General features: G+C 43.0%; 1 protein-coding gene across 5 annotated transcripts in view; it reads left to right on the top strand.

The window, feature by feature from the left end:
- Nucleotides 1–20,222, top strand: part of ERCC6L2 (ERCC excision repair 6 like 2) — a 59,957-nt gene extending 39,735 nt beyond the window's left edge. For all 5 annotated transcript variants that reach the window (XM_080972261.1, XM_080972260.1, XM_080972262.1 and 2 more), the window contains 4 exons: nucleotides 421–1,597; nucleotides 4,289–4,443; nucleotides 17,085–17,272; nucleotides 17,973–20,222. In XM_080972261.1, the coding sequence (XP_080828387.1) occupies nucleotides 421–1,597; nucleotides 4,289–4,443; nucleotides 17,085–17,272; nucleotides 17,973–18,891 (2,439 nt within the window). In that variant the 3' untranslated portion in view covers nucleotides 18,892–20,222. The remainder of the gene's footprint in view (nucleotides 1–420; nucleotides 1,598–4,288; nucleotides 4,444–17,084; nucleotides 17,273–17,972) is intronic.

Here is a 20,222-nt window from a genome sequence, read left to right as displayed (position 1 = left end):
TAAGCAGATAATAAGAGTCAATAAGCAGGTAATCTAGAAGCATTTACAAACTTTAGTTGTGGTTTTTTAAAAAAAGAAATATATATATAATGCAGTTTTCCTACGCTTTTAAATGTCTGATAATTGTATTTTATGAGCTGGATCCATGCACATCCTTTTCAAATAGAAGGGCTCCTTCTCTCCGTGGCAGGAATTCTGATCCAGCAATCCGTAGAAAGAGGGAGGGGAGCCCCTGTTCCAGTTCCTACGTAGATCCCACAGTGCACTAGAACAGTTTTCAGGAGGCTCCTCCCACCCCCTATTTTAATAATTATGACTATGGCATGTCATTTGAAGATTGAAAGTAAGCACTGATAGTTTGAAGACACGTTTTAAATTGCAGTTTTGTTTCATATTTTCCTGTTTCTCGCATGATTTCAGCACGCAGAGGCTGGTTGTGAAGATCAAGACACTGCCAGCCCCAGGAAACTGTCGAAAAGGGAAGAGCTTGATTGTGGCAGTGACTTCAGTGACGAGGAGCCTGTGAGAAATTCCAAAGTGAAAGCAGAACAAAGCCGATCTTGCAATGCAAAAAACAGCAAAGTTCTGCAGGGACAGCTTACTTTGCTGCAGTGTGGGTTTCCTAAACTACTAGAAAAGGGCACTGAAATTACTGAGGATGATAGTTGCATTGCTGTCTCCAGTGGTGAAAGTGCTGGCGGTAAATCAATGTGGCAAATATCTAAAGAAAGCTCCCGAAATGAATGTTCCCTGAAAACGGAGGACCACTGCAGTACTGCAGGACCTGAGAGAGACTTATTGTCACCAATCAAAGCTGCGAAACAAGAGTTGCATAGAGAAACTACAGACTGTGATTATCCTGTTTCACTACACCCTGAAGAAGAAAAGGACCCTGGAAAGAAATACAAAGACATGAATATTTTAAATCAAGTTGGGGTCGTTATGGAGACAGAATGCAGTTCAAGTGACAGTGATGATATCATATTTCCTTCTCAAGTTCCTGCTGACCAGAAATCTGTTAAAAGCAGTAAAGGCGCAGAAACAAATTGTGAATGTTTAGGAACGGTAAAAGGCTCCACGCGTACATCTCTGCAAAAACATTTGACTTCCGAGCACAGCAGCAGGAGTGTTTCACCTTACAGCAAAATGACACCACTGGGAAACATCCGAAAGATCACATCAGTGAAAGAAGCAAGTGATATCAGTGATGAGTCTGATGATGTTGAGATGTCTGGATCAGGAAAGCAGAAATTCACCGGCATTCTGAAAGAAAAACGGTTCTGTAACAGGGGGCTTGATACCTCCTCCACAAGAACTGCGTTGCACAAGAGCAATTTGAGTGTTGGGGAAAGCGATGCCGATTCTCACATAGATGAGTTCTCATCACCAGAAGACGGTTTCCCAATTAATATACGAAGAGAAAGGCTAAATAGTGAGAGGTGTGGAATTCAAATTAAACCCAAATCGCCAGTGTATCCTAAGAGTCCCTCTTTGACTCTGAGAAAACGAAAGCATTCTGATAAGCGCCAGACTTCTTTCAGCGAGCAAATATTTGAAAGCCAAGGAAAAAATGTGGGATCCCTAGACAGACTTCTTGGTAATTACAAATATATCATACAGTGCAGAATAACCAATAGGGTTCTGTGAATGATGCTTTAAAGCAAAGGCACTTTGAGTTTTCTCTAATTCCTCAGATGAGTGTATTTACAGCAGGACAGGGTTGGAAAAAATTTCTATACAAACCTGGAGGATTATTTTGTCAAATAATTGTAAGGACCTGTTTCTAAAGCAAAAACAAATATTGGTGAAGACAAAGCCTTAGCTGTCTCATAATCCTATATCAACAATTAAAGCTTTCTTTGAAATTGCCATTAGCGCTTAGAATAAGGGGCGCTTTTGAGACAGGTTTACTGCCAGTCTGCATTACAGACTAAACTAAGCTTTATTTCAAGTTAAAACTTTCTTCTGTTTTATTGGTCATACTACCGTGTTTACTGGAGTCTAATGCACCATCAAATCTAATGTGCACCTCCATTTTCAGAACCTTGAAACCCAAAAAAGGATTTGCTGGAAAACGTAAATGTGCCATAAATCTAAAGTGCACCTTAATTTTCACGAAGTAATTTGGCCAAAAAAAGGTGAGCATTAGATTTGAGTAAATATGGTAGATTCACTGTTGCTCTTATGCTATCTGTTTGGACTCTAAATAGTGGAGTGTTTACTTTAACCAAACACTGTTTGAATTGTATGTACTTATAGACAATACAGAACCATTTGTGGTGTTAGCATCTCAAGATGATCAAAAGTTGCTTCCGAATTTTTGCTGCTTTCAACAGAGATTTCATGTTCTTATTTAGGAGTGCAGTCCAAACCCTGGGGTACTGCCCAATGAGGATTAACAGAGTGAAAGATCCACAGCTCGGATGCATCTGTCAGCAGGGCAGGCAAAGAGCAATCAGGCCTGGATTTGGGCTGATGCCGTCACATGACAGCAGTGGGGCTGACTTGGGATCTAATGGATCTTGGACTGGCCCTGCCTATATCTCTTCCTGCCTCCAGAGTGCCCCATTTTGGAACTTCCCACTGGCTGCTGTGGGCATCAGCAGCGGCGGAGGAAGCTGCTTGGGCGCCTGGGGCGACGCGCCCAGGGGCAGGGCGAGGGCGGGGCAAGCCGTGGGGCCTCCGGAGCCTGCCTGCCTCCTCCCACTCAGCTGCCCTACAACTGGGGGGGAGGCAGCGGGCAGACCGTTTGGGCAGGAGAGACTTGTGGCTCAGGTGCGCTGCAGGCCCTGCAGTGAGTGACGTCCAGCCGAGACCATATAACACCAGTCTTGAAAGACCTACACTGGCTCCCAGTACGTTTCTGAGCACAATTCAAAGTGTTGGTGCTGACCTTTAAAGTCCTAAACGGCCTCGGTCCAGTATACCTGAAGGAGCGTCTCCACCCCCATCGTTCTGCCCGGAGACTGAGGTCCAGCTCCGAGGGCCTTCTAGTGGTTCCCTCACTGCGAGAAGCCAAGTTACAGGGAACCAGGCAGAGGGCTTTCATGGTAGTGGCACCTGCCCTGTGGAACGCCCTCCCACCAGATGTCAAAGAGGAAAACAACTACCAGACTTTTAGAAAACATCTGAAGGCAGCCCTGTTTAGGGAAGCTTTTAATGTTTAATAGGTTATTGTATTTTAATATTTCTGTTGGAAGCCCCCCAGAGTGGCTGGGGAAACCCAACCAGATGGGTGGAATATAAATAATAAATTATTATTATATTATTATTTTAATTATTTTGTCACTGCCCTCAGTGGTGATACCCGGGGCGGACCGCACCCACTGCACCCCCTTCCTCCACCCCTGGGCATCAGCTCTTCTGCCTACCGGCTTGTTGAGCTGCCAGAACAGGGCGCTGGCATCACTTTGTAAGTGGACGCCAGCAGAGCTGGGTGGAGGGACAGCTTTTGCCCAGTTCAGCCCTCTGCCAAACACAGCACAAAAGTGGGTTTGGGTTTCACCTTAAGAGAGGTTAATCTTCCTTAAAAGGTTAAAAGTTCAAGGTTGTAGGTTTGAAATGTGCGTTCTGCTAACCAGGCACATTTGGGTGAATTAAGAGTTGCTAGGATCCTTAGAAGGGACGCAGGTGGCGAAGGGACGCGGGTGGCGCTGTGGGTTAAACTACAGAGCCTAGGACTTGCTGATCAGAAGGTTGGCGGTTTGAATCCCCACAACGGGGTGAGCTCCCATTGCTCGGTCCCAGCTCCTGCCAACCTAGCAGTTCGAAAGCACGTCAGAGTACAAGTAGATAAATAGGTACCGCTCCAGCGGGAAGGTAAAGGGCGTTTCCGTGCACTGCTCTGGTTCGCCAGAAGCGGCTTAGTCATGCTGGCCACATGACCCGGAAGCTGTACGCCGGCTCCCTCGGCCAATAAAGCGAGATGAGTGTCGCAACCCCAGAGTCGGCCACGACTGGACCTAATGGTCAGGGGTCCCTTTACCTTTACCTTTAGGATCCTTAGAGGCTCAAGAACAAGCTCATGAAGCTTAAAATTTGCTTAAATGTAAATGCAAACACAGACCAAAGTTCAGAAAGAGAACTGTTTTGTATACAAATAGTGTTGTGGTGTTTTTTTAAAAAAGGACTTTAAAAAAAGAGGGAAAGGGCAGGAGATTCAGGGCTCAGTCTTCCCCTAACAATGCCTGCTGATGCAAAGTTTCCTTTGGTTTCATTGAATGCCTACCTGCCAATCGTGTTGTATCCTTAAATGAAGGAACTCTTGTGTTTCTTTTTCAACTGATAGGTGATGTTGCAGAAGTGTCGTATGTTCACTCAAATCAAAACGTGGTTGGTTCAAGCAAGGCGGAAAATCAGATGAGTCGGTGGGCGGTGCAAGATGTGTTCGAACTGCAGCAGTTTTCGCAGCTCCCTGCAAATGTAGCAGTACGCCCTGCCAAGGTAAAGAGAAGGATTTGTGGAATGTTTTCTCTTCCTGTTGTTGTTGGTTTTCGACCTCAGTATTTCCCTTGCTTTTTAAACCTGCCTTTTTCAATATTAGCAACCGTGAGTGATCAGAGGCCTAGTTCCTTGGACAAGGTGCCTCCAACAGAGTCCAAAGAAAGCGCTTGCTGCTATTTTTGTATCAAGGAAGCTAGGAGTTCGGTGGATAATACGTTACAAAAGATAAAATATATTTTCACTGGGAAATATTTAACGGACATCCCAAGGATGATATGTTGTGTACCTTTGTTTGCAGTACATTTAAAAAAAAAAAAACAACTACTATTGTAAAGCACATGCTCTGCTTTCCTTTGGACCACATCAGCGAGGCCAGGGTCTTGTCATCTGGGCAGCCAGGACCTCCATGCACGCTGCCCAGGCTTGCGCCACTTTGGTGCTGCTAACACAGCGGTTTGACTTCACCCCCAGAGGCACACGCCATTGTCTCTTGAGGCAGATGGATGTCAACAACAATATTGTCAAAAAAGCATACCATTTCCCTATTTTTGTTTGATAATACATGCAGACCTAGAAGCCTGTCTCCTATGCATGTGTTGCTTAATTTCAATAATGTACAGTCATACCTCGGGTTGAAGTAGCTTCAGGATAAGTATTTTAAGGTTGTTTCTCCGGCGACCCGGAAGTAACGGAGTGCGTTACTTCTGGGTTTCGCCGCTTGCGCATGGGCAGATGGTGAAAATGACGTCATGCACAGAAGCAGCGAATCACGGCGCATGGACGCGGGTTGCGTTCGCTTCTGGATGCTAACGGGGCTCCAGAACGGATCCCGTTCGCATCCAGAGGTACCACTGTATATATTTAAGCACACATCCTCCTTTGTCTCTTGGCTTCTATTTCCAGTTTAGGATTTATAGGCCACAACATTACAGTGATGGTAGAAACTGCACCGGACAAACGTCTTCCTTCTGCACTGCTTTTGCAGACACAGGAGAGCTCTCGGTGTCTGACATGGCAGTCATATGCTACTTGACTCCCTAACCTGGAGCCTGAAGTCCTTTCTCTCAAACCCTCTTCCCCCCGCCCCCTAGATTCTCTTCTCCTTTGGTTCCCTTTCTTCTGAGACATCCCTGAGGTCAGCTTTCAAGTCAGAGAAGCTTTTAATCCCAGCCAAACTGACAGCTACCATCTTCCACAAAAACTGCATTGTAAAACTTTTCTTGTTCCCAGAGCAGTTCACATGTTGATGCAAATATCAGGTTGTACCCAATGGAGTTTTCCCATTAGGTGCAAGGACTTCCACCTGCGCAACGGGACATCCATCCCTCCTCTCCTCTTGCACCCTGTTCAGATCTGCTGGAGAAGGTTTGAAGAAACCCAGCTGCCCCGGTCAAGAAGAGGAATTCTGTTTGTGTAGGTGGAAGGTCTTGTGCTAGTGGCACAGCTTCGTTGGATACAACCTATTGTTACTCTCCCCGAATTGCTTTCAGAGTCTTAACTGTCACAAGTGCCATATCATACAGATTAAAGAACCAAAGTATCTGCCCCTTTAGCAGTAGCTTTTATGAAGAAATTAAGAAAGCGTTTCCTAGCAGAGAGATAGAGTGATGAGGAAAATCTGACCTACTTAATTTCTTTGTCAGCTACTGTCAATGGCATGGAAAGACAGCTAGAAAGAAGTTGGCAGTCGTACTTTTCCCATTTACACATTCTTTGTGTGCTTAAACTGTGTGTAGGGTTCCCTGTGGAATGGTTTCTGCATCTTCAAAAGCTTCAGGGAAGGCTATGCCTGGAAAATCTGTAGCTTTCCCAGATTAGGGATTCAGCATTGGGGAAAGCTGCATCTGTTTCATTTTGCAGGGATAGAGTTTTTGCTGACAGGACTGGCGTGTGGGACTGATAGTGACACATCCAATGAGGCAATTCATCTATTTCCTCCTCATGGGCCAATACTAAGAGCAGATCCACACAATGCATTTTAAGCACATCTATCACTCATGTGAAGCACACAGCTTTGCCCAGTGAAACATTGCGCCTGTAGTTTAAGGATGTTTGGAATTGTAGTTCTGTGAGGTTGAAATTACAGTTCCCAGCATTCTTTGGGGGAAGTCGTATGCTTTAAAGTGTTTGCTGAAATGCTTTAGGTATGTGCTGTGGATCTGCTTTTTAAACAACTATTTTGTACCTCTATCCCGCCAGAGATTTATATGTGCAGTGTGTGTGTGTGTGTGTGTGTGTGTGTGTGTATATATATATATATATGTGCGCAGTATAAGATTTTTAAGATTTATATGTGCTGTATAAGATTAATTATACTGTATGATATTTATTTATTTGACTTGTTAGCTGTTCACTACAAAATAGTCTCCAAATGATTTATAAGCCAGTAATATGCTTTCATTGCTGTTAGTAATGTATGTTAGTTAGTAGTTTTTCTAAATTATAAAAAATATTAATGCTCAAAGTAGTATAAGTATACAGATATATCAGCTCTATAGTCACACACAGATCCCTGAAGACTCCTGCAGGTTTGCAAAAGCTCACGGAAGAGAAGAAATGAGAATCTTTTTTTGAAGATTTGCTGCCCCTGCAATCTCTGACCCTGATTCCAGTTTTTCCTTTGTGACCCAGCTGCTATCTGAGCACACAATCCTCACTGGGACCATCGGATCTTGCTCCCCTATCTTGCTATCTCTGTTCATGATCCTGCCCACTTAGTTCACCAGCGCATAAAAACACCAGTGCAAGAAAACCTTAAAACCTACGGTGCATCATTTCTCAAACAGTGCCTTTGCAAGCCACTTACATTGCGAGGCTGCAATATATGTTAACCTTACTTGTCCCAGAAAGTGTTAAATGCAGGGATAGAAGCAGGAGACAACAACGTAATGGTTGTTAAGAATCATACCTTGCCAGGACATGGCTTGGCACCACATGCACCACCCCGTCTGTGGAGATGGAGTTGCCAGATTCTTGATGTGCATTAGATACTTATTTGGACAGAAGTCTGAACAGGAAATGGAACCTCAGGGCTGTTGGTGGTGGTGGGGAAATGCCTAGTGATTTCATTTACTGCCTTTACCACATACTTTGACAAAGCCATTAATCTTTCTGCAGTCTTTGACTGCTATGTCCTCAGTGTATGGCTAATTTTCATGTGCGCCGTTTAATTGCTGATGATTCATATAATTTTTTTTTTAAAAAACTACACTTTCTCTCTGCTTTCCTCTTCTTTCCTCTAGCTCAGACCCTGTAATAAACTCAAAGAATGTTTCATGAACTAGGAAATCACGGCTGCTCTGGTCTCTTATCTTTTTCTGCTGGCTATTCACTTATTCTTAATGGACACAGTCTAAGAGGAAGTTAGTCTTCTTTCGGTTCCACTGAATGAAGTGGGTGGGCAGCTTAAGCCGTCTGCTTATATATACAATCTGCTTTTACATACAATTCATGTTTTTTAAAAAATAAATCTTGGCTTGTGTTATAAGCCCACCGCCTGGCTTCCTCCCAGCGCGGAGCTTGCCGCCCGTACCCGGCGTATAAGACGACCCCCGACTTTTTAACCTCTTTTCCGGGGTTAAAAAGTCATCTTATACGCCAGAATCTACGGTATATGCGATTTCACGTGTGGTGCCTCGGAACGTAACTCCTGCAAAAATGGGGAGTTGCCTGTACAGTACTAAAAGCAGCATAGTGTCTTGTTTGCTGCAAACTATGTTGCATAGCCTAAGGATTAATGGACCAGGTTATGGGAGGGATTTTTCTGATGCATTGTTTCTGGGGGGGGGGGGGTGTGTGTGAAGCAATTTTGATTTGTGTGACTCCTGAAAGTTTTGAAATTTCAGATTTAACACTACATTAATAAAAGGATTTGTGGGTGTCCTTGCCTGTATAAACTGTTTTACACAACGGGAAATTGTTCTGAACCCTGGGCACTGAAAACTGAACACAGCAATCTCTGAACTGTGGTAGGTTTTGTGGTCTGGAGGACTGCCCAGTTGAAAATAAACTAAAATTTCATCTGTAGCAGATTCTCCTTTAGGTCATGGGAAGATGCTATAAACTTCACTTTGTCCCTTATCACCCGTCCCAGAGAGGGGAACTGTCCTTTTGCCACCACTCCAGGCAGCCTTGCAGGGCCCCCACCCTTGTGGGGCAATACCCCCGGGACACTCCGGACGGTCCTGGCCGCCCCATTGTGAGAAAGGTGCTGGGCAGAGGGGCTTTGCTTTACCCCCTCTGCCCCGTTCAGATTGTGGGTGCCTCAGCCCCATCCCAACCAAGCTGAAAACACCTCAGGCCAATAGAGTTGGTGCCTCTGTGGTGGATATCAGATCAATTTCAGATGATCTTGCTTCAGTTTCTTTCAGCTCTGCTACTGCTCCTTCTGCAAATACTAATATAGTGGTACCTTGGGTTAAGTACTTGATTCGTTCCGGAGGTCCGTTCTTAACCTGAAACTGTTCTTAACCTGAAGCACCACTTTAGCTAATGGGGCCTCCTGCTGCTGCTGCTGTGACACTGGAGCACAATTTCTGTTCTCATCCTGAAGCAAAGTTCTTAACCTGAAGCACTATTTCTTGGTTAGCGGAGTCTGTAACCTGAAGCGTATGTAACCTGAAGCGTATGTAACCTGAAGCGTATGTAACCCGAGGTACTACTGTATATTGTTATGTATGTATGTTTCGTCATTGTTTGAGGAGGTATATCTAATTTGAAAACATTTCAAGGTAATAATAATAATAATAATGGCTGTTTCCATTCAAAATTGAATACATAGGAACAAAATGGAAGAATACCCTTATGGGGTAGAGTTAAATAAAACTGGATATATCCTTTCTAACTGAAGTGTGCCAACTAAAATGTCCACTAAATATTTCTTAAGCTTTTATTTCTACTTTGCTTACATTACAGCTATGTTGGGGGGAAAGCCATCGCATTCTGACTGGTCTGAATATTGGGTGTTCCAGGTTTATTTCCTTTAATTTATTTTGTTTTAAAGGTTGCCTGCATCCTTTTTTGAAAAATAAAAAACCCCAACAACATAAAAGTAACTTGAGCCTTCTGGAGTCAGGGAAAACATCCTCTTCTACTGTTTCCAATCTATTTTGAATTGGATGTCTGGGTTCCTTATTTGATTCCTTAATTAATTTATGTGTTAATTGGCAAAAACAGCTTCTGTGAAACAGCCTAAATAAGAATTCGAAATTACTGGTCTCTGGAATGGCCCTTGTTTGGCTCCTTTGAACACTATGTGTAAGAGATCTTCTTTAAGCAATACCCACCCATCCCTATCCTTGGTAGCAAAAAGGAGGAAAAATAATTATATGAAAAGAAACAGGATACATTTCAAAGGTTTGAAGAAATAATATTCCGCATTAGAATTAATTTGCTTTTTAAAATACTTTACCTTGGTTTTATGTGGAGGCTCCACCCCCCCCCCATCAATTGCTTGTTTTCAACTTAAGTTTACTTAAAGTTTTACTGAAAAGGAATATACAAAGACAGCCATTGAATGGAGGATTAATCACTATGGCAACTGAAATGTGGTGACTGAAAAGGGGGAGGATGTATTCTCCCCTCAGCTTCCTGCCAGCTGTCATACTCAACCTTTGCGGAGTGAATCCAGTCCAAAATACAGACTATGACCAGCCCTAAGAAACTATATCTGTATTTTTATAAATTGGTACAAGTATCGCACTATAAAAGAAGACTTAATCCCCTGAATTGGATGACAGACACTTGGCACTCTTGACAGTGTTTTGACAGAGAAATAACAGGATGCTTTGTAGTAAAACCTGGATTAATGGTAAAACCCTCTTTATGTTATTGCAGTGTGGTGTAAATGAGGGAACTAAGCATTCTGTCAGCCCGGGGTTCAACGACATGCCCTTTCTATGCCCAGTGCAGGTTTAAGGGCTCTGTGGAGTACTGTAAATACAAAAGTAGCGTTATTAAGAACCCTTTGTGCCACTTGTATTTTGTATTACATAGGTATTTTTCATAGGTCATGTAAACAAAAGGATTTCTGTCAGCTGCAGTAGATTTGAACGTAGGGCATCTGTGCAGATCTTAGTTTCGGCCAAGAAAGCTGAAAGAGGATGCACAGCCCATAGGTTTTCCAATGGTCTTTTTGGCCCATGACAGTGAGTCAAACAAGAAACAAAAATAAAACACAGCACAAAATCCCCACAATTGAACATCCCAGTTTCACTGCACAACAAATAGCTAACCTATTTTAGACGTCTTTTAAGTGATACTGTGGGAGTTTTTTTAATGGTTGGTATGGTGAAGCCACTCATGTTTGCTAGAGGGACTGTTGTGCTGATGTTTAATCTGATGATGCGTGCTTTGGCTTTTAATGTCGAACTATTTCTAAAAGGATTAGAATTTGGAGATGAAGCCTTTTCTGAACTTCAGTGATGGTCAGGACCGTGGTGCAAACAAGTGTTGCATTAATAAGTGCAACTCTATTCTTGAGTCTGAGATGAGCAACCAAACAGATTATCATGTCTCTGATAATCTAGCTCAATGCAAGGTGGTTGCTGGGAAGCAGAAGCTGGTACCAGGAGTCAGCAAACTTTTTCAATAGGGGGCTGGTCCACTGTCCCTCAGACCTTGTGGGGGGCTGGACTATACAGTGGTACCTCGGGTTAAGAACTTTGGAGGTCGGTTCTTAACCTGAAACAGTTCTTAACCTGAGGTACCACTTTAGCCAATGGGGCCCCCCGCTGCCGCTGCGCCGCTGCTGTACGATTTCTGTTCTCATCCTGAAGCAAAGTTCTTAACCTGAGGTACTATTTCTGGGTTAGCGGAGTCTGTAACCTGAAGCGTCTGTAACCTGAAGCGTTTGTAACCTGAGATACCACTGTATTTTGGAAAATAATAATGAGCGAATTCCTATGCCCCACAAATAACCCAGAGATGCATTCTAAATAAACGCACACATTCTACTCATGTAAAAACACGCTGATTCCTGGACCGTCCGCAGGCTGGATTTAGAAGGTGATTGGGCCGGATCCGGCCCCCGGGCCTTAGTTTGCCTACCCATAGAGGAAGATTTGCCCTTGATTGACCTGTTGCCTTATTACAAGTGCACCCCTGAATCTGTACTATGCAGAGGCTCAGAATTTCATTTAGAAGAAAAGAGTTTGGATTTGATATCCTGCTTTATCACTACCCTAAGGAGTCTCAGACGTGAGTAGCGCTGTGGGTTAAACCACAGAGCCTAGGACTTGCCGATCAGAAGGTCGGCGGTTCGAATCCCCGCGACGGGGTGAGCTCCCGTTGCTCAGTCCCAGCTCCTGCCAACCTAGCAGTTCAAAAGCACGTCAAAGTGCAAGTAGATAAATAGGTACCGCTCCGGCGGAAAGGTAAACGGCGTTTCCGTGTGCTGCTCTGGCTCGCCAGAAGCGGCTTAATCATGACCCGGAAGCTGTACGCCGGCTCCCTCAGCCAATAAAGCGAGATGAGCACCGCAACCCCAGAGTCGGCCACGACTGGACCTAATGGTCAGGGGTCCCTTTACTTTTAAGGAATCTCAAAGCGGCTAACATTCTCCTTTCCCTTCCTGCCCCACAACAAACACTCTGTGAGGTGAGTGAGGCTGAGAGACTTCAGAGAAGTGTGGCTAGCCCAAGGTCACCCAGCAGCTGCATGTGGAGGAGCGGGGAATCAAACCTGGTTCACCAGATTACGAGTCCACCGCTCTGAACCACTACACCACACTGGCTCTCTGTACATAGTTGAGTATAGTTTGAGTTGATATGAGAGTTTGGTGCTTGTAGAGTTGGAAAGGACCCCAAGGTTCAACTAGTCCAACCCTCTACTATGCAAAAATCTCAACTAAAGCATCCATGACAGAAGGCCATCCAACCTCTGCTTAGAAACCTACAAGGAAGGAGTGTCCACAACCTGTCAAGGGAGTCCGTTCCACTGTTGAACAGCTCTTACTGCCAGAAAGTTCTTCCTGATGTTTAGTCATAAACTTGTAGAGTTGGAAGGGACCACAAAGGTAATCTAGTCCAATCCCCTGGATTCTGGGAATCTTTCACCCAATGTGGGGCTCAAACATACAACCCTGAAATTAGGAGTTTCATGCTCTACCGCCTGAGCTATCAAAATCTTCTTTCTTGTAATTTGAATCCATTGGTTCTGGCCCTAGCCTGCGGAGCAGGAGAAAACAAGCTTGCTTCATCTTTTAGATATTTTAAGATGGCTATCATATCTCCTTTCTTTTTTTTTTAAAAAAAATATTTTTATTAAACAATTTCAACAAAACAAATTATCAATCCAAATAGTCAATTACATTATTACCCCCCTTCCCCGCATCCCTCCCTCTCCCTCCCTCCCGAGACTTCCCTCAGCTCCCTTCTCTGATTTGTTTGCATTTGTTGTTCTCTGCATGTTAAAAATTGTACATATCATTACCTTATCTTCCATATACAGTGGTGCCTTGCAAGACGAAATTAATCCGTTCCGTGAGTATCTTCGTCTAGCGGTTTTTTCGTCTTGCGAAGCAACCCTATTAGCGGCTTAGCGGATTAGCGCTATTAGCGGTTTAGCGGCTATTAAAGGCTTATCGGCTTAGCGGATTAGCTGCTAAAAGGCTATTAAAGGCTTAGCGGCTTAGAAAAAGGGGGGGGGGAAGCGAAAAAAAAATCTCAAGACTCGCAAGACATTTTCGTCTTGCGAAGCAAGCCCATAGGGAAATTCGTCCTGCGAAGCGCATTGAAAACGGAAAACCCTTTCGTCTAGCGGGTTTTCCGTCTTGCGAGGCATTCGTCTTGCGGGGCACCACTGTATTCTATTAATATCATATCTCATTTCAGTCTCCTCTTTTCCAAGCTTAACATACCCAGCTCCTTCAACCATTCCTCATAAGGCTTGGTTTCCAGACACTCGGTCATCTTGGTTGCCCTCCTTTGCACACATTCCAGCTTGAAATTTTGGCAATTCTCAATACAGTGGTACCTCTGGTTACGAACTTAATTCGTTCCAGAGGTCCATTCTTAACCTGAAACCGTTCTTAACCTGAGGTACCACTTTTGCTAATGGGGCCTCTCGCTGCTGCCCTGCCGCCATCGTGCGATTTCTGTTCTCATCCTGAGGTAAAGTTCTTAACCTGAGGTACTACTTCCGGGTTTGTAAGCCGAGGTACCACTGTACTTGATTGTCACTTGTGAAAACGTTCTGGATGGTTAGTTTGGATGGATGTGTTGCATTTTAAAAGTTTAAAAACTTCTTTTCTTTTCTTTTTTGGATGCAGAAATCCTGCATCAACAGACATTGCTGGTGGGTCTGTTTAGTCAGGTGGGTTTTATCTAGAAGGCTGAGTAAAGCTACTTCAAGGGCAATTCATGATACTGTCTTTACAGCAACTTTTTTTTGCTACCCTCCAGGCAGAAATTTTCTAACAGTTGATTTTGTGAAAAGTTTCTTGAGGCAGGGGGAAGAACGCAAAACTGTTTTAGACACATTTAGAATTGTTTTTGTCCTTTTCCAACTATGGGTGCCATCTGGGTATTTATTTACAGTGAACAGTATTAGTTTTACCAGTAATTTTGTTCCATTACAAACACAAAATTTGGCTATTTTCCAAACAGACTAAAAAAAAACCACCTTTTACATTTAAACATACGTGTTGGTCAAAGCATTTGCTACTGTTTAATGAATGAGATGAATAAATGAACATTCTGATGTTTTAAAAATCTTTGAAAGGTGATATGCTGGTTTGTTTTCCATTAATACCATTATTAAATGTTAATACCCCTGTGATTTCTGCAGTGGCTGATATAAAACTATGTGGATCGGGAACTGGAGTCCCCAGGTCAAAATCCAGCCCTAGATTGCTAACCTAGGGGGAAAGCAAGTATGTGAGGGAAGTGGTAACTATGGTGAAGAGATTTTTTGGAAGCCCAACTTGCGGGATAGATGGAGTTCAGCCAACTCCCTGTTTAGGGAAGTTTTTAATGTTTGATGTTTTATCACATTTTTAATATTCTGTTGGGAGCTGCCCAGAGTGGCTGGGGAAACCCAGCCAGGTGGGCGGGGTATAAATAATACGGTGGTACCTCTGGATATACACACCTCTGGTTGCTTATCCTTCAGGATGCGAACACGGCAAACCTGGAAGTATTTTTCCGGGTTTTGCCACACGTGCATGCACAGAAGTGCTCTACCGTGCCACGTGCATGCGCAGAGGCACTCTTCCACCACGCATGCATGTGCAGAAGTGGTCCCTCCGGTTGCAGAAACCTCGGGATCTGACTGGAGCTCTGGAACGGATCCCATCCACAACCGGAGGTACCACTGTAATAATAATAATAATAATAATAATAATAATAATAATAATAAACAACTCCTCCCACCCCCTCCTCTAAATGTCCCTCCCATAAAGCTAGTTGTATTGGTTTGGCTCTGAAAATCTCTAGTGAAAAAGGAAGACCCCTAACCAAGGTAGACGTAAAAAGTTCTGAACTGTATTGCATATATCTTCTGATTACGCCTTGCTGGGTCACCTTGCTGTTGGTGCTGTTATTCCTTTGAAGAGTTACATTGGTGAGGCAAGCATTACCATGACCCTTCATCTCTCTAGGTTTCCAGACAGTTGCAGGAACATGATAATGCTTAGCTCACCGCAGCCAGAGGCTATAGACAGCAGCCCATCTGTGAGGCTACAGCTGCCATACCATAAGAACCATCCTTTGCTAAATGTCTGAATCCCCTGTGAATTGACACTGTAGGGGCTGCACCCTTCTATGGGTTAACAGGGATACCAGGGCAGGTGGCTGGGTGAAAGTAGAACCAGGGAATCAAAGACCAAAGTTTCTGTGGCACAGCAGACAATTTAGGCGGCGGTGTAGCTAAGTGAAATTTGGGTTATGTGTTTGTTGATCAAGGAGACTGCGGGTTTCAGCCTATAGCGTGGACCTTCTGGATCGACTGCACTGAAAAGGGAGAAGTTGAAACTGTTGGTGATGTTGGTACACAGCTTAATAAATAAATATTTTGAAATGTGTGATATGCAGGGATATCTTTGAAGGCTGCTCAGAAACTGCAAGTGCTATTCAGTGAGGTTTGTTATATTACTATTGGAATAGGTAAGCACCAGCGACAAATAGAAGGGGAAGAAATGGAGGCAGTGAGAGATTTCACTTTCTTGGGCTCCATGATCACTGCAGATGGTGACAGCAGTCATGAAATTAAAAGACGCCTGCTTCTTGGGAGAAAAGCAATGACAAACCTAGACAGCATCTTAAAAAGCAGAGACATCACCTTGCTGACAAAGGTCCGTATAGTTAAAGCCATGGTTTTCCCAGTAGTGATGTATGGGAGTGAGAGCTGGACCGTAAAGAAGGCTGATTGACGAAGAATTGATGCTTTTGAATTAAGGTGCTGGAGGAGACTCTTGAGAGTCCCATGGACTGCAAGAAGATCAAACCTATCCATTCTTAAGGAAATCAGCCCTGAGAGCTCACTGGAAGGACAGACCCTGAAGCTGAGGCTCCAATACTTTGGCCACCTCATGAGAAGAGAAGACTCCCTGGAAAAGACCCTGATGTTGGGAAAGATGGAGGGCACAAGCAGAAGGGGACGACAGAGGATGAGATGGTTGGACAGTGTTTTTGAAGCTACCAGCATGAGTTTGACCAAACTGTGGGAGGCAGTGGAAGACAGGAGTGCCTGGCGTGCTCTGGTCCATACAGTCACGAAGAGTCGGACACGACTAAACGACTAAACAACAACAAGCACCAGGGAAAGCCTCTGCAGTCTCTGGGCTACTCCTGTCAGACTGGCTTTCAGTGCTTACCATTCTGTTTTATGATGTTGCTTAGTTTGCAGTGTTCAGATTTCTTACAGTTAATTTTATTGTATTTTAAATTTTACATACTTATTTTTATTTTATTTTAGATGACTGTTGTTGTTGTTGTCTTCATTATTTCCGTTTTCATTGTGCAGGTTGCTTTGAGAAACCTGGGGGCAAAAACAGCAGGAAATCGGTTCTGTTTCATTTGAAACACCCCCTAAAATGATGTTACTCTGCAATCTGAATTATATTTTACCAGCCAATATTTATTACCATTGTTTTAATTATTCTTACTGTAATTGTGCATAGTGTATTTTTATGAATGTACAACTTATTAACATTTAAATAAATATGCTACTAAATAATAATAATAATAATAATAATAATAAATTTGTTTTTGTGCGCTGCTTGAATGCAGCCTGTTGTGGAAAAGTGGGGCATAAATGAGACCATAATAATGAAGTGTACATGACCAGTTTCTCAATGACTAGCTCTCCCTCTCCCTCTCCCATTTTAGAAGGCACCCTTTTTTGGTGTCAGCAACCTAACTGTATACTGAATACAGAGACAGTTGAAAGTGATGGTTTTTCACAAAGCATTTTTTGACATGTTAGGGCTCCAGGGACAAGTTATCACTTATTAAAACATAGCAGTCCGATTTCCTAATAGAAATATCAAACAGCTGTTGAGGGACCTTGACCTTAACAACTCAAAAAGGCCACATCTGTCCCCTGTAAAAAACAAACAAACCCAAAACCAAGCCTCAGCTAGGAGCATAGGAGAAAAGTTAGGTGAAAAACGACTAACATGTTATATTTCACATTTGGTTTAGAAAAGCAGGAAGAGTCCGTGGGAAGCTTTCTCAAGGAAGAAGAACACCAAAAAGGATAATTCAGTAAATGAAACCAGCAAACCTTCAGTACTTTACATTAGACATCCTGTCTGTCAAAAGAAGAAGGAGGTTCACCGAGTTGGCTCCATTGCCTTCCTGGTTGGAAAAACACCCCAAAGAATCCGCAGGTAAGAATACAATTTGCAAAAATGACCTCCATTTCTGTTTTTTCATAGTTTGCTTTATATAAACTTTAGCTTTCACTGGGGATTATTAATAATGTTATGTTTAAAAGCAGTATTGTTTTGAAGCCTTTGTGATTTTAAGTGTAACCTTTTGGGAATAAACAACAGAAAATATTGTGGAAAGACAGCAAAACGAGCAGTTCTGATGGTGCATTGCAAATACCTTCAGTCAGGTTTGCTCAGCTTTCCTGAGAAGTTAGAGCATGTCGGTTCTTCTAGTTTTCTATTAGAGTGATCATGTCTAAAACATAATATTGATGTATCCTGAAATTTTTCCAAAGTAGTTTAGTGTTGCTGGAATTGTGTCCTCCTTTTAATGGTTGGAATTGCAATTTTTAGAAGAACTTTTATTGTCTAGCCAATAATTGGGGGGAGGAGATGAGGAAAAGTCCCACAGGACTTCCACTGCTGGGACTCATTAGGTGAAACTCACCTCATGTTTTTGCAAACCATGTTATATCAGCTTTTTGTAAACTAAGGCTTTGTAAACCATGGCTTGGCAATAATTCTGAATTCTCTTTTTTCTGGACACCTGGAAATTAGTGTTACTGATTCATGTTGTAAGATATCCATCCATTTTTTTGTTTATTTTTTTTACATTATTGGGATAATTAGTTATGCTTTGTTTCACTGATGGCTGTAGGAAACAGTTTGAAGAAATGGCATCTCATTTTCAGAAGGCCTCAGTGGAAGAACTTGCCAAGCATATTATCAAAACTACATCAGAAGAAAGGCAGAAAATGCTGAAAGAATTTTACAGTGCTAAATATCCAGAGTTAAAGGACCTATTAAAAGTTGATGTTCCAGTATCTGTTTCAGAAGGAAGTGAGGAAGGAGATGTGCACAGAACCCCGTTTAGAAAAAGAAAGGCAATTTCTAAACGTGGAAAATCAAAGTCTGAGTCTTCAACAGATCTCTGCGGCCAAGAAAGACATGACGCAGAAGCAAAGCAGTTTCAATTTCATCCCTTCATACAGGCTGCTGTGTGCCATAATGTGGAAGATAAACAATTGCCCACTGTCATTACCCAAGATAGCGTTAGTAGGAGAAACAGCCAGGCATTCAAGGACTTTATGGCATCTGACTCATTAAGCAGTAAATCAGGAATAATTGAGGGGCTGTCTGCAAAAGGACAGCCAAACTTGAAGGGGATGGAGTCACCAAGAGAACCCTTTCTGTCTCCACCAGAAAGCAGACATGCTCAAATGTGCAAGAAAAGCTCTTTCGCAGACATGCTAGGAGACACCTCTATTTTAAACGACCTCTTCAAGAGCCATGAAAATAGACCAACAGAGGCACCTAGGAAGACTCTCTCAGGTCCTGCAGAAAAAGCACGAACTCGGCCAAAAGACTTCTGGGACATGCTGAATGAACCGAATGATGAGAGCCTCGAAAAACTCACAGACGTGGCAGCCATAGAGAAACTGTGCGAAAGAGCTTCTACAGTCACTTCATCCCAGAAGAAAGAGGATGACGAGAAGTCTCTTTGGAAGAAAAATGACAATTTTTTATGGAAAAGATATGCAACTGACACAGATGACAAATCTTTGTCTGGCACGTGATGTCTAATTTCGAAGAAAACAAGAGGAAAACATCCACAGGTGTTAACAAAAAAGATCATTCCTACCCCCCCCCCCCCGGAACTGGCCCAATGAATTTGCAAGCTTCTTAAGTGCTCTTCCCGCCAGTTTCCTTCCCCCTCCTTTCACAACTCCTTCAAAAGAAAGGTTTTTCTTTTCTCTCTCGAAAGAAGGAAACCTCTGTGTTTTGAAGGAATCGTGAATGGAAAATATCCTGAAGAAATACAAAACACATTGCATTAATATTGAGAATAAGAGCGTGTTGCTCTTACAGCACCTGTGGAGATTTTCCTCCTGTTTGGCTGTTGACTTGTGAGTGCTCTTGCTTCTGGCTCCTAATTCAGTTTTAAACAGTTAAACTTGGGGGAAAATGTTCCAAAGCCGTAAGCCTTCCCCATAAGACAGCGCAGCACCCATATCAGAGTCCCGTTAGAGTCCCATTTCCCCTGCTTGTCTGCACACATGAAAACTCTGCCCGCCTTCCATATTCCCATCTAGATCATCCCTTCCATTTAGTCAAGTTACTTGTGTCCATGTAAACACACACACACACACACACACAATGATCCCTCTGTGCACAGGACTTGCAACATCATGGGTTGAACGGCCACATCCTTCTTATGTTTCATTGTAATTTGTTGGCCTCTGTACACTCCAACATTTTTTTCACGTTTTCTGTCAGCAAAGCAGTGGCAAAAGTGTGGGATTTAACTAGATACCTGATTGGTACTCCTCTGAGCTACTAGATTAACACTAGGACACTTTCAGACATCTAAAAAACAACAACAAGCGAAGTTAATCGCTGCAAACACTTTGGGATTAATCAGGATTGCTCTGTCCCAAACGTTGTGACATCTTGAAAAGTGCTTGTTTGATGCAGTTTGGCAGCTGCTGAGCTGATAGTGTAAGAGGCTCCTGCGAATCTATCAAGTAGTATGTATCATCAGACATCACAAAGTTAGCCTGGAGGGGGTATTGAGCAAGAAGAGGTAGCTGTACTCTGCTACTTTGTGATATCTGAAACGATTCTGAAAGATAGGGCAGTTCCAGTGGGATCGTTTATACAGCAAGGTGTGTAACTTTAGCAATACAAGCCTTGCAGGCATGTCTCATTTCACACCTGCTGGAAACTAAAACTTGAAGGTATCAGTGTATGAAAAAAGCAGTATGGTAACCAGAAACCTGTCAGATTTTATTGGGGGATACAAACTTTTAATGCTAGTGTTTTAAACTAAGGACTTAAATAAACACATCCTTACTGTACATATTTTTTCATCCTAATTTTAAAATAAATGCACATTTTATAAAGGTGA

The sequence above is a fragment of the Podarcis pityusensis genome, assembly GCF_964106645.2.
Source record: "Podarcis pityusensis genome assembly, chromosome: 11".
In the NCBI taxonomy this organism is placed as follows: Eukaryota; Metazoa; Chordata; class Lepidosauria; order Squamata; family Lacertidae; genus Podarcis; species Podarcis pityusensis.
This window is presented reverse-complemented; position numbering and strand designations above follow the sequence as displayed.